Raw genomic sequence first — 12,227 nt, forward strand, 5'->3', positions numbered from 1 at the left:
TTTTTGGTTGGTTCTAGAGAGGAGAAGAAAGAAAAGATGTTCCTACTCTGACATATTAAACTGAAAGTTCCCTAGAATAGAGTTTTAAACAGATATATATTTTAGGAGCAATTAGGTTTAAACTGATATTTAACCTGAGTTCACTAAGAAAAAATTTTGCCAAACTAATGTTAAGAAATTTTATGAAAATATGTTAGACTCGTGGACCAGAAACTATAATAAACTTACCAAGACAGCACTTAAAAATATTACAATTAGGCTGATGTAGATAGTTGACCAGTTGAAGTTGAAGTCAAATAGAAATGACTAATGGGTAGACATTGACCTGAACGGACATTCCATGTGATAATCCATAGGGCTTCATTTTGACCCTTTCCTCTTAAATGTCTCAAATAAAGACATAAGATAACATATTCAAATTTGTAAACTGACTTTAGTGAATGTTGGTTGGAGAGCATTATCTTCTGAATTATGAATCAAAAATTTTATAAAGTTTAAGAAAATGGGCTAAAATGAAAAGTATAGCATTCTAAAACCTTGGTACATAAAAACATGTGCATCCTCATGTAAATTGCGGCATTATTCACAGTGGTCACAACATGGAAACAACCAAAGTGCCCCTCAGTGAAGGATTGGATAAAGAAGATGTGGTACATATATACAATGGAATACTACTCAGCCAGAAGAAACAATAACATAGGGCCATTTAGGGCAACATGCATGGACCTTGATAACATTATATTGAGTGAAATAAGTAAATCAGAGAAAGCTAAGTACTGTATGATTTCACACATCATCGGTGGAATATAAAACTGAGACTCATGGGCATAAATAAATGTGAAATGGTTACTGGTGGATTGGGATGTGCGGATGTGAGGGAGAGGTGTAAAGAGAGAAAATATAAAGTGATGGAAAATTATTTGACTTCGTGTGATGGGTATACAACATAATCAACAGTTCAAATATTATAGAATGTTTACCAGAAACCGATGTACTTTTCTTTATCAATGACAACCTGGTAAATTTAATTTTCTAAATAAAATTTTAAAAAGAATAACATTTCCTAATCAAAAAAAATTTACACATAGATACAAAAATAGTTCTGGGATAGAGACCTGAAGATGGCAGTGTAGTAAGCAGACACACAGACACCCAGCTCTCACCACCAAACTGGAAAACAAATTAATTTAGGAAAAAAAAATTCAGCATGAAAAACCAACTCTGGACTACAAGAACAGCTCTCAAAAACCAAGGAGCAAAGAAGAAGTCACAACAAACCTGGAAGGGAGCCTGAATCTCCCCTGCTTACAGGAACAGAGGGGGGGGGTGAGGTTGAGAGCCCAGAGGGGATCTCACTCCAGGGAAAAGAGAAGAAAATACTGCTCACAGCCACTTGCCTGGTGGCCAGAGAGCGAGGTGTGTTGAAAGGACTGGCTTATCTCCCATGTGGAAAGGAGAGAGAGAGGGACAGATAATGAGGGGCAAAGGAATGCAGGAGATGACCAAAAAAGCTGATTCATCCATGCTGGAGGTGGCCATAGCTGGGGGAGGGACTGATCCTTCCACAAAACAGAATTAATTACTTCCGGATCACAGATCTCCAGACATCTCTCCAGCTCCAATCAACGCAACAAGACACAGCTGAAAACAAAAAGTGGGGAGGAGAGGCAGTAACTTAGGTCTCCAAGGAGATCTGAGATACAACTCCCCCTACTGAAGCTGAGAAAACATCCTGTCCCCAGAGAGATTAGTTGGTGGAAGAGGGCTTCAGAGTCTCAGGTTACACCCAGCATTCCTGGATACAGTTTCAAGGAAGCCTCTTGCTGAGATCAGCAAACAAGACTATCACCTGTTAAGAAAACAAAAAAATCAAGACTTCAAAGCAGCCCAAATCCGAAAATGGATTACAAATAATAGCTGATACCAACTCAAGAAGACCTAGAAATAACACAATTGAAAACTGTTGGCAGACAACACCAAGCCTAGACTCAACCAACTCTACAAACAAAACACCCAAACACAGAGAATAAGAAGACAAAGAAGTGCAATCCAAATGAAACCACGAGAGAAACCTTCAGGAGCTGAACTGAGTGATATGGAAATAATCAAACTTACAGATGTGGAGTTCAAAATAATGTTTGTAAGGATGCTTACAGATCTTAGAACAACAATGGATGGTCATTACAAACACCTAAAAAAAATAGCAAGTATAAAAAAGGATATTGAAATATTGAAAAAGAATCAGTTGAAGATGACAAATACAATATCAGAAATGAAGACCACAATGGAAGGAATTAAAAACAGGATGGATAGAGCTGAGGATCGAATCAGTGAGTTGGAGGACAACTTCAATGAAGGCAAGAAAACAGAGAAGAAAAAATAAAAGAGACTCAAAAGTCTGAGGAAATGCTTAGAGAGCTCTGTGACAACATGAAGAGAAATAACATCACATTATGTTATTCTGAAGAAGAAGAGAAAGAACAAGGGATAGAGACTTTGTTCAATCATTTCATAGCTGAAAACTTCCCTAAATTAATATAGGAGAAACTCTCACAAGTTCAAGAAGCACAGAGAACTCCATTAAAGAGAAACAAAAAGAAACCTACAACAAGACACATCATAATAAAAATACCAAAGCTAAATGATAAAGAGAAAATATTAAAACTGATAGAGAAAAAAAGGCCATCACCTACAAAGCAGCCCCCATAAGGATGATATCTGACTTCTGAACAGAAACACTTGAGGACAGAAGGGAATGGCAAGAAATATTCAAAGTAATGCAGAACAAGAACCTACAACCAAGAATACTTTTTCCAGCAAGGATATCATTTAAAATTGGAAGGAGAAATAAAAAGCTTTCCAGACATAAAAAACTCAAGGAATTTATTACAACCAAACCAATGCTGCAGGAAATGTTAAGGGGCCTGTTGTAAACAGATCAAAGTGGGAAAAGAATATAGCAAAAAGGGAATACAGCTTTAAATAATAAAATGGGAATAAACAACTACATATCAATAATAACCTTAAATATAAATGGTTAAATGATCCAATCAAAAGACATAGGGTAGCTGCATGCATAAGAAAACAGGACCCGTACATAAGCTGTCTACAAGAGAAACACCTTAAAACAAAAGATGCACATAGGCAGAAGGTAAAAGGATGAATGAAAACATTTCATGCAATTGGAAATGAAAAAAATGCTGGGGTAGCAATACTTATATCAGACAAAATGGACTTTAAAACAAAGGATATAGTAAGAGATAAAGAAGGCCACTACATAATGATAAAGGGAGCAATCCAACAGGAAGATATAACTATTATAAATATCTCTGAACCTAATATAGGAGCACCTAAATATATAAAGCAGACTTTGATGGATTTAAAGGGTGAGATTAACAGCAATACTATAATAGTACAAGATTTCAATACCCCACTAACATCACAAAATAGATCCTCAAGAAAGAAAATTAACAAAGAAACTGCAGACTTAAAGGACACACTAGATCAACTCGATTTAATAGATATCTTCAGAAACTTTTATGCTAAAACAGCAGAATATACATTCTTTTCAAGTGCTCATGATACACTCTCTAGAATAGACCACATGTTAGGGAAAAAAAGTGGTCTCAACAACTTTAAGAAGATTGAAATCATATCAAGCACTTTCTCTGATCACAATGGCATGAAACTAGAAATGAACCACAACAGAAAAACTCAAAAATTCTCAAACACATGGAAACTAAATAGCAGGTTGTTAAATAACGAATGGATTAAGAATGAGATCAAAGAAGAAATAAAAAAAATTCCTAGAAATGAATGACAATGAGCATACAACAACTCAAAATTTATGGGACACAGTAAAAGCAGTACTGAGAGGGAAGTTCATAGCACTACAGTCACACCTTAAGAAAGTAGAAAAAGCTCAAATAAACAACTTAACCCTGCATCTAAAAGAACTAGAAAAAGAACAGCAAGTAAAGCCCAAATGTAGTAGAAGGAAGGATATAATAAAGGTCAGAGCAGAAATAAATGGTATAGAGGCTAAAGAAACAATACAGAGGAACAAGTAAACTAGGAGCTGGTTCTTTGAAAGCGTAAACAAGATTGATGAACTTTAACTAGACTCCCAGGAAAAAGAGAAAGAAGACTCAAATAAATAAAATTAGAAATGAGAGTGGAGAAATAACAACTGACACAACAGAAAAACAAAATATTGTAAGAAAATACTATGAAGAACTGTATGCCAAAAAACTAGACAACCTAGATGAGATGGAAAAATTCCTTGAAACATACAACCTTCCAAAAATCAATCTGGAAGAATCAGAAAACCTAAACAGACTGATTATGCCAAATGAGATCAAAACAGTTATCAAAAAACTCCCAACAAAGAAAAGTCCAGGGCCTGATGTCTTCACAAGTGAATTCTACCAAATATTCAAAGAAGAACTAACTCCTATCCTTCTCAAGCTATTTCAAAAAATTCAGGAGGAAGGAAGACTTCCAAGCTCCTTTTATGAGGCTAGCATAATTCTGATTCCAATACCAGGCAAAGACATCACAATGAAAGAAAATTATATGCCAATATCTCTGATGAATATAGATGCTAAAATCCTCAACAAAATATTAGCAAACTAGATCCAACTATATATGGAAAGAATCATACAGCACGATCAAGTGGGATTTATTCTGGGGAGGCAAGGCTGGTACAATATCCGTAAATCAATCAGTGTGATTCATCACATAAACAAAAAGATGGAGAAAAACCACATGATAATTTCAATAGATGCAGAAAAAGCATTTGATAAAATCCAGCACCTGTTCATGATCAAAACTCTCAGCAATGTGGGAATACAGGGAACATACCTCAACATGATAAAAGCCATGTATGACAAACCTACAGCCAACATCATACTCAATGGGCAAAAATTAAAAGCAATCCCCTTAAGATCAGGAATGAGGCTGGGGTGCCCCCTTTCACCACTCTTATTCAACATAAGTCCTAGCCACAGTAATCAGAGAAGAAGAAATAAAAGGCATCCAAGCTGGAAAAGAAGAAATAAAGCTATCCTTATTTGCAGATGATATGACATTGTATATAGAAAACCCTAAAGTCTCAGTCAAAAAACTACTGGACCTGATAAATGAATTCAGCACAGTGGCAGAATATAAAATTAATACTCAGAAATTAGAGGCATTTTTATACGCCAACAATGAACAATCAGAAAGAGAAATTAAGGAAACAATCCTCTTCAGTATTACAACGAAAAAAATAAAGTACCTAGGAGTAAATTTAAGCATGGAGACTAAAGACTTGTACTCGGAAAATTATAAGGCATTGATAAAAGAAATCAAAGTAGATACAAACAAATGGAAGCATATACTGTGCTCATGGTTAGGAAGAATAAACATCATTAAAATGTCTATATTACCCAAGCAATCTATAAATTCAATGCAATACCAATTAAAATACCAATGACATACTTCAAAGATAGAGATCACATATTCCAAAAATGTATATGGAACCAAAAAAGAACACAAATAGCCTCAGCAATTAGTGGAGGGTATCACACTTCCTGACATCAAGTTATACTACAAGGCCATTGTACTCAAAACAGCCCAGTACTGGCATAAGAACAGGCATATTGATCAATGGAACAGAACAAAGAACCCAGAAATAAACCCACAACTCTATGGACAACTGATATTTGAAAAGGAGGTAAGGAAATTCAATGGAGTAAAGACAGCCTTTTTAACAAATGGTGCTGGGAAAATTGTACAGCTACCTGCAAAAAAATGAAACTAGACCACCAGCTTACACTATTCACAAAAATAAACTCAAAATGGATTAAAGACTTAAATGTAAGCCATGAAACCATTAGCATCTTAGAAAAAAACATAGGCAGTAAGCTCTCCGAAATCTCTCGCAGCAATATATCTGCTGATTTATCTCCACAGGGAAGTGAAATATAATACAGGATAAACAAATGGGACTATATCAAACTAAAAAGCTTTTGCACAGCTAAAGACAATAAGAATAGAAAAAAAAGGCAAACTACACAATGGGTGAACATATTTGACAATACGTCTGATAAGGGTGTAAGTTATTTTTCCCCGCCGAGAAGGAAGGAACAGGTCTCGGAGCCGTGAAGTGTGGAATAGCAAAAAGGCTTTATTGATTACAGAGCACACATCCCGCCCAGCAAGGTTTGCTGGCCCCAAGGTAAGATGGAGGCCAGGGAAGTTGCAAGGATTAAACTGCGTGGGAGATATTTAAAGGGGACCCTCTAGGGAAGTCAAGCTAACATGACGTGGTGAAATCCCACTGGCTGGTAGACGGTCACTTTTTTTCCAAAAGGTTCCTGTGAAGCTTCTTTTGGCGCGCTTGGTTGTGGGCGGTCCTAGCCAAAGTTCCCAGGTCTGAGTTCCCCACGTGACCATCCCCCATTATCCACCGACCTTACATTCTGACCTTTTGTGTTAAATAGAAAAAGGGGCGCCGTTTATTCATCTGGCTACTTCCTGCTAAATAGGGGCGTTGTGGGGAGGGAGAATCAGAAGGTGGTGGTTTTGAGGGGTGTCAGGAGGAACATCTGTGCGGCTGTGACTGGAGAAACTTCACGGATGTGGTCCTGTAAGGATCTAAAAAAAAAAAAAAGAGGAGTAATAGGAGGATTTGCAGGGTCCAGCCTTTTGGTGAGCTGGAGATTGATGGAGTCCAGTTGTTCCGACTGCCAGTGGTCCTGTAAGGAGGCAAGCTTGAGGCAGAACTGCATGTCAGGAGTGGCGTAAAAAGGGGAAAGGAAGGGGTCCCATCCATTCCTATAACTGAGACCTGTTAGGGAACTAAAGGTTTTTTTTTTCCTGATAAAAACACATTTTACTTGGCATTTAAATATCCACTGTTGTTAGCAAATCCCAGGAAAAAAATGCTATTTTTAGTCATAAGTTTGGCTGACAAAACGGATGTTTTCCTTTAGGCACAGCAATTATTTTTGAGAGAAGGTAAGCAAACTAAATAAACCCCACCAGGCATCAGTCACATACACAGCCCGTAATTTGCAGCTCTGTCGCTGTGTCAATCCCATATACATCTTGCACCATAGTACCCAGGCGAGCTGACAAACACGACCAACAGAGGAACTGTCCCCGACACCATGCACTAGAAATGAGGGTGACAGGTAGGCTAGGACCACTTCTTGGTGATATTGAGGTGGCTGAGCTGGTCGGCCAGTCGCTGGTGCGGTGGAAACTTGGCCTCGGAGGCCACCTTGATGGACTGGAAGGTGGCTGCCCTGCGGACCGCAGCATGCCTGAACTCCTGTGTGGCGCTGAGGAAGGGTGCGCTCAGCCAGTAATGGTTCTCCGCCTTCGTCTCCAGGCTGCGGAGCATGTTCTGCTTCACGTGGAAGGACACGGTGTGCGGCCGCTGGTGCTTTCCGATCCACTGCCGGCCAGGGATGCGGTTATGGCGCAGGAGCATGGTCAGGAACATGGTTCCTGCATGGACAGAGAACGGAGTGGGATGGCATCCAGTCCGGCCGCAGGCGGAGCAGCGTCCCTGAGAAAGCGCATGCCCACCCACATCCCAGAGCGCCCACCAGAGGAGTAATAGGGGGATTTGCAGGGTCCAGCCTTTTGGTGAGCTGGAGATGGATGGAATCCAGTGGTTCCAACTGCCAGTGGTCCTGTAAGGAGGCAAGCTTGAGGCAGAACTGCATGTCAGGAGTGGCGTAAAAAGGGGAAAGGAAGGGGTCCCATCCATTCCCATAATCAAGACCTGTGAGGGAACTAGAGGTCCAGAGTGTGATGGCAAAAACAGAGAAGGTAGCCCCCGTGTCCACAAGAAATGAGATGGAACTACCCACTTGTTGCAGCATACCCTGGGTTCTTTGAGTCCAGGCTGTGTCCTAGGAGTTTGAGCGATGCACCCACCTGGCTGGATTGGCCTTCCCATTCAGGCGGCTTGTCCTCCACGTACAGGCGCTGAGGAAAAACCTATTGCCCAAAGGGGCAATCACTGTACCAGTGACTGGGCTGCTTGTAGTCAGGGCAGGGCGCAGTGGGCAGCTGCGGGCAGGGGCCCTGCTGAGACCAGTGGTCCTGCTTGCCACACTTAAAGCAAGCTGCTGGTGGCTCTTCTGGTCTCAGGGTTGCCACAATAGCTGGAGTTTGGAGAGTTACCTTCTGCTGCATGCGGGCCTGGTGAACAGCCTTAGCCTGTTTCTACTAGTTGGGACCAACCATTAAAACCTTTAAATGCCATGTTCACAGGTTCCTGATAGGGTTTTGGGGGTTGAGAATAAAAGGAGGAGGGCTCATGTGGAGCCCGGCACCCAGATCCCGCAGGAAATGCTGGAGCCAAAGGAAAGACAGGGCAGGAACTTCCTGCAAGAAAATTGGGGTTGGACGTCCTGAAAACGGATGTAAGAGCCAATGCCAGGCTGAGAATAGCCTGACGGAGGAGGGGTTAAAGAACACAGTAAAGGGAGGGGCCCCTGGCCAGCAGGGGAGGAGAAAGAGATGGTAGTGGTGAATAAGAAACAGGTTTTTGTAAAGGGAAGGGAGGGGGCTCTCAGAGGGAAGAGACCCGAGCACAAAAGAGGTCCGCAGAGGGACCAGAGAAAAGTCCCGAGAGAGGGGCACCCCCAGGGGTCAGACAGAAGGAAGAGAGAGTTGGGAGTCCGCGGAGAAGGAAAGATCAGGAGTGGAGGTTTTAAGTGAGGTTTCTTTGGCCAGAAAAAGGCCTGCGCGGTGTGGAACAGGCGGCACAGAGGTTAAGGACAGGTGCACGAATAATTAGAAGCCGTGTATGTAAGAGATCTCCAATCAGTTCCCAGCTTTTTTGGTGATAGTTAAATTGGTGAGGGTGTTAAAACCGAAAAGTCCCTTCAGGAGGCTAATTCAGTGGGCTCTGTGGCCTGGCCACAGTGGAGAAGAAGAACAATTTCTTCTTCTTTAGGGAAGGAGATTCCTGTGCCCCCACAGCCACCCTCAGTCCTCGGAGTGGTCAGTATTGAGTACTAGCATCCTAAAACTCAAAGTCTGGCCACGGATGGAAAAGGTAAACTGGATGTGCTTGGGAATAAGCACACGCACTAGGACGGATGGAAAAGACTTCCCTGACATAGCTACGGTTTCAGACAGGGAGTCTCAGAGGAAAGAACTGAGAGGAAGGCTGGAGGCAGGAGACTTACCACACCATGCGCCAAAGTGGGTGGAAGATCGGAGATCCTGGTTCTTTCTCAGAGGGGAGGGGAAAGGAGCGGTCCTTGCGGACTTCTAACTCCTTCCGGGTTTTCGGCACCAAAAATGTAAGGTATTTTTCCCTGCCGAGAAAGAAGGAAGAGGCTTTACTGAGTACAGAGTGCACATCCCACTGGCAAGGTTCCCTGGCCCCAAAGTAAGATGGAGACCAGGGAAGTTGCATGGATTAAACCGCGTGGGAGATATTTAAAGGGGTCCCTCTAGGGAAGTCGAGCTAATATGACGTGGTGAAATCCCACTGGCTGGTAGACGGTCACTTTTTTTCCAAACTGTTCCTGTGAAGCTTCTTTTGGCGCGCTTGGTTGTGGGCGGTTCTAGCCAAAGTTTGCGGGTCTGAGTTTCCCACGTGACCATCCCCCATTATCCACCGACCTTACATTCTGACCTTTAGTGTTAAATAGAAAAAGGGGCACCATTTATTCATCTGGCTACTTCCTGCTGAATAGGGGCATCGTGGGGAGAGGGAGATCGGAAGGTGGTGGCTTTGAGGGGTGTCAGGAGGAACATCTGTGTGGCTGTGACTGGAGAAACTTTGTGGATGAGGTCCTGTAAGGATTTAAAAAAAAAAAAACACAAAAAACCTCTACTTCCCTCACAGGTCTCGGTTATGGGAATGGATGGGACCCCTTCCTTTCCCCTTTTTACACCACTCCTGACATGCAGTTCTGCCTCAAGCTTGCCTCCTTACAGGACCACTGGCAGTCGGAACAACTGGACTCCATCCATCCAGCTCACCAAAAGGCTGGACCCTGCAAATCCTCCTATTACTCCTCTTTTTTTTAAATCCATACAGGACCACATCTGTGAAGTTTCTTTAGTCACAGCTACACAGATGTTCCTCCTGACACCCCTCAAAGCCACCACTTTCCGATCTCCCCCTCCCCACAATGCCCCTATTCAGCAGGAAGTAGCCAGACGAATAAACGGTGCCCCTTTTTCTTTTTAACACAAAAGGTCAGAATGTAAGGTCGGTGGATAATGGGGGATGGTCACGTGGGGAACTCAGACCTGGGAACTTTGGCTAGGACCGCCCACAACCAAGCACGCCAAAAGAAGCTTTACAGGAACCGTTTGGAAAAAAAGTGACCATCTACCAGCCAGTGGGATTTCACCACGTCATGTTAGCTCGACTTCCCTAGAGGGACCCCTTTAAATATCTCCCAGGCGGTTTAATCCTTGCAACTTCCCTGGCCTCCATCTTACCTCCGAGCCAGGGAACCTTGCCGGGCGGGATGTGCACCCTGTACTCAATAAATCCTCTTCCTTCCTTCTCGGCAGGGAAAAATAACTTACAAAGGGGTTAATAACCAAAATTTGTAAAGAACTTGTAAATCTCAATACCAGGAAGACAAACAATCCAATCAAAAAATGGGCAAAAGAAATGAATAGACACTTCTTCAAAGAGGACATACAGATGGCCAATAGGCATATGAAAATGCTCAACATCACTAATCATTAGAGAAATGAAAATTAAAACCACAATGAGATATCACCTCACACCAGTCAGAATGACGCTCATCAACAAAACAAGACAGAATAAGTGCTGGCGAGGGTGTAGAGAAAAGGGAACCCTCCTGCACTGCTGGTGCGAATGCAGACTGGTTCAGCTACTGTGGAAAACAGTATGGAGATTCCTCAAAAAATTGAAAATCGAACTGCCTTTTGACTCAGCTATCCCACTTTTAGGAATATACCCCAAGAACACCATAGAACTGCTCCAAAAGGAGAAATGCACCCCCATGTTTGTGGCAGCATTGTTCACAATAGCAAAGATCTGGAAACAGCCCAAGTGTCCGTCAGTGGACGAGTGGATTAAAAAGCTTTGGTACATATATACTATGGAATACTACTCAGCCATAAGAAATGATGACATCAGATCATTTACAATAACATGGATGGACCTTGATAACATTATATGGAGTGAAATATGCAAATCAATAAAAACTAAGAAGTATATGAATCCATACGTAGGTGGGACATAAAAATGAGACTCAGAGACATGAACAAGAATGTGATGGTAAAGGGAGTGGGGGGGATGGGGCGAGGAAGGAGAGAGGGGGTGGGGGAGGGGAGGAGCACAAAGAAAACCAGATAGAAGGTGACGGAAGAAAATTTGACTTTGGGTGAGGGGTGTACAGCATAATCAAATGTCAAAATAATCTGGAGATGTTTTCTCTCAACATATGCACCCTGATTTATCAATGTCACTGCATTAAATTTAATTAAGAAAAATAGTTCTGGGATATAAAAACTTATCAACAACTGTACATTATAAATAAGATTATGGGATATTGAGGTAAACAAAATTTAATGTAAGCCTTCTATGTGGTCTAATTCTCAAAAATTCACATTTGATTTGAATTTGAGTTAATAATTACCTAGAGCAAATTAGATGGTAAGTTCTTTTTATTATGTGTTGGTTGGACCATGTTTAAAATACACTGTTTCAGTTCAGCTGTTGCTACAATGGAAGAAGGACAAATGACTCAAGAACATGATTGCTAATTTCAGGTATCTGGAAGGCTATCATAAAAGTCTTATGAAAAGAGTGGTAGACTTGTACTTTGGCAGTTGGGAAGAAGTGTAGGTGTGGTTCGATGGCAGAAAGAGAATTTGAATATATTATATTAAGAGACTGTAGATGTAAAAAATGATGACCATTTCTCCAATTACAAGGAAAGCTGAAACTGGCGGGAGGGGGAACCTTCTGCAAAGATGGTAATTTCAGTTTTCCCCCTTAGTCCCTCACTGTGGTCAATCCATTTAAGTTTTCTAAAAAAGTTAATAAAATGAGGGGAAAAAAGCCCTATGGAATGCATAAAATGGATCACTAATGTAAAGATTCTATAATTGTCTATATTGTTACAATGTGAAAGAATTAACAGTGAAAACCACTGACCCACAACAACAACAAAAAAATGATTCATTGAAAGTAAAAGCTTTCGAATTTAATCATAACTTAA

General features: G+C 41.3%; 2 protein-coding genes across 4 annotated transcripts in view; one reads left to right on the plus strand and one right to left on the minus strand.

Moving 5' to 3' along the window:
• GABRA3 (gamma-aminobutyric acid type A receptor subunit alpha3) overlaps positions 1-12,227 on the plus strand; it is a 449,120-nt gene that overhangs the window by 402,528 nt on the left and 34,365 nt on the right. The gene's annotated exons all lie outside the window — the stretch shown is intronic.
• Positions 6,865-7,492, minus strand: LOC136385875 (large ribosomal subunit protein mL63-like). The gene has a single exon (XM_066357180.1). The coding sequence runs from the start codon at positions 7,490-7,492 to the stop codon at positions 7,184-7,186; it is 309 nt and encodes a 102-aa protein (XP_066213277.1). The 3' UTR covers positions 6,865-7,183.

The sequence above is a fragment of the Saccopteryx leptura genome, chromosome X (assembly GCF_036850995.1).
Source record: "Saccopteryx leptura isolate mSacLep1 chromosome X, mSacLep1_pri_phased_curated, whole genome shotgun sequence".
NCBI lineage: Eukaryota > Metazoa > Chordata > Mammalia > Chiroptera > Emballonuridae > Saccopteryx > Saccopteryx leptura.

Coding starts and splice junctions, on each gene's coding strand:
- LOC136385875 (XM_066357180.1), bottom strand. CDS start 7,492: ATGTTCCTGACCATGCTCCTGCGCCATAACCGCATCCCTGGCCGGCAG.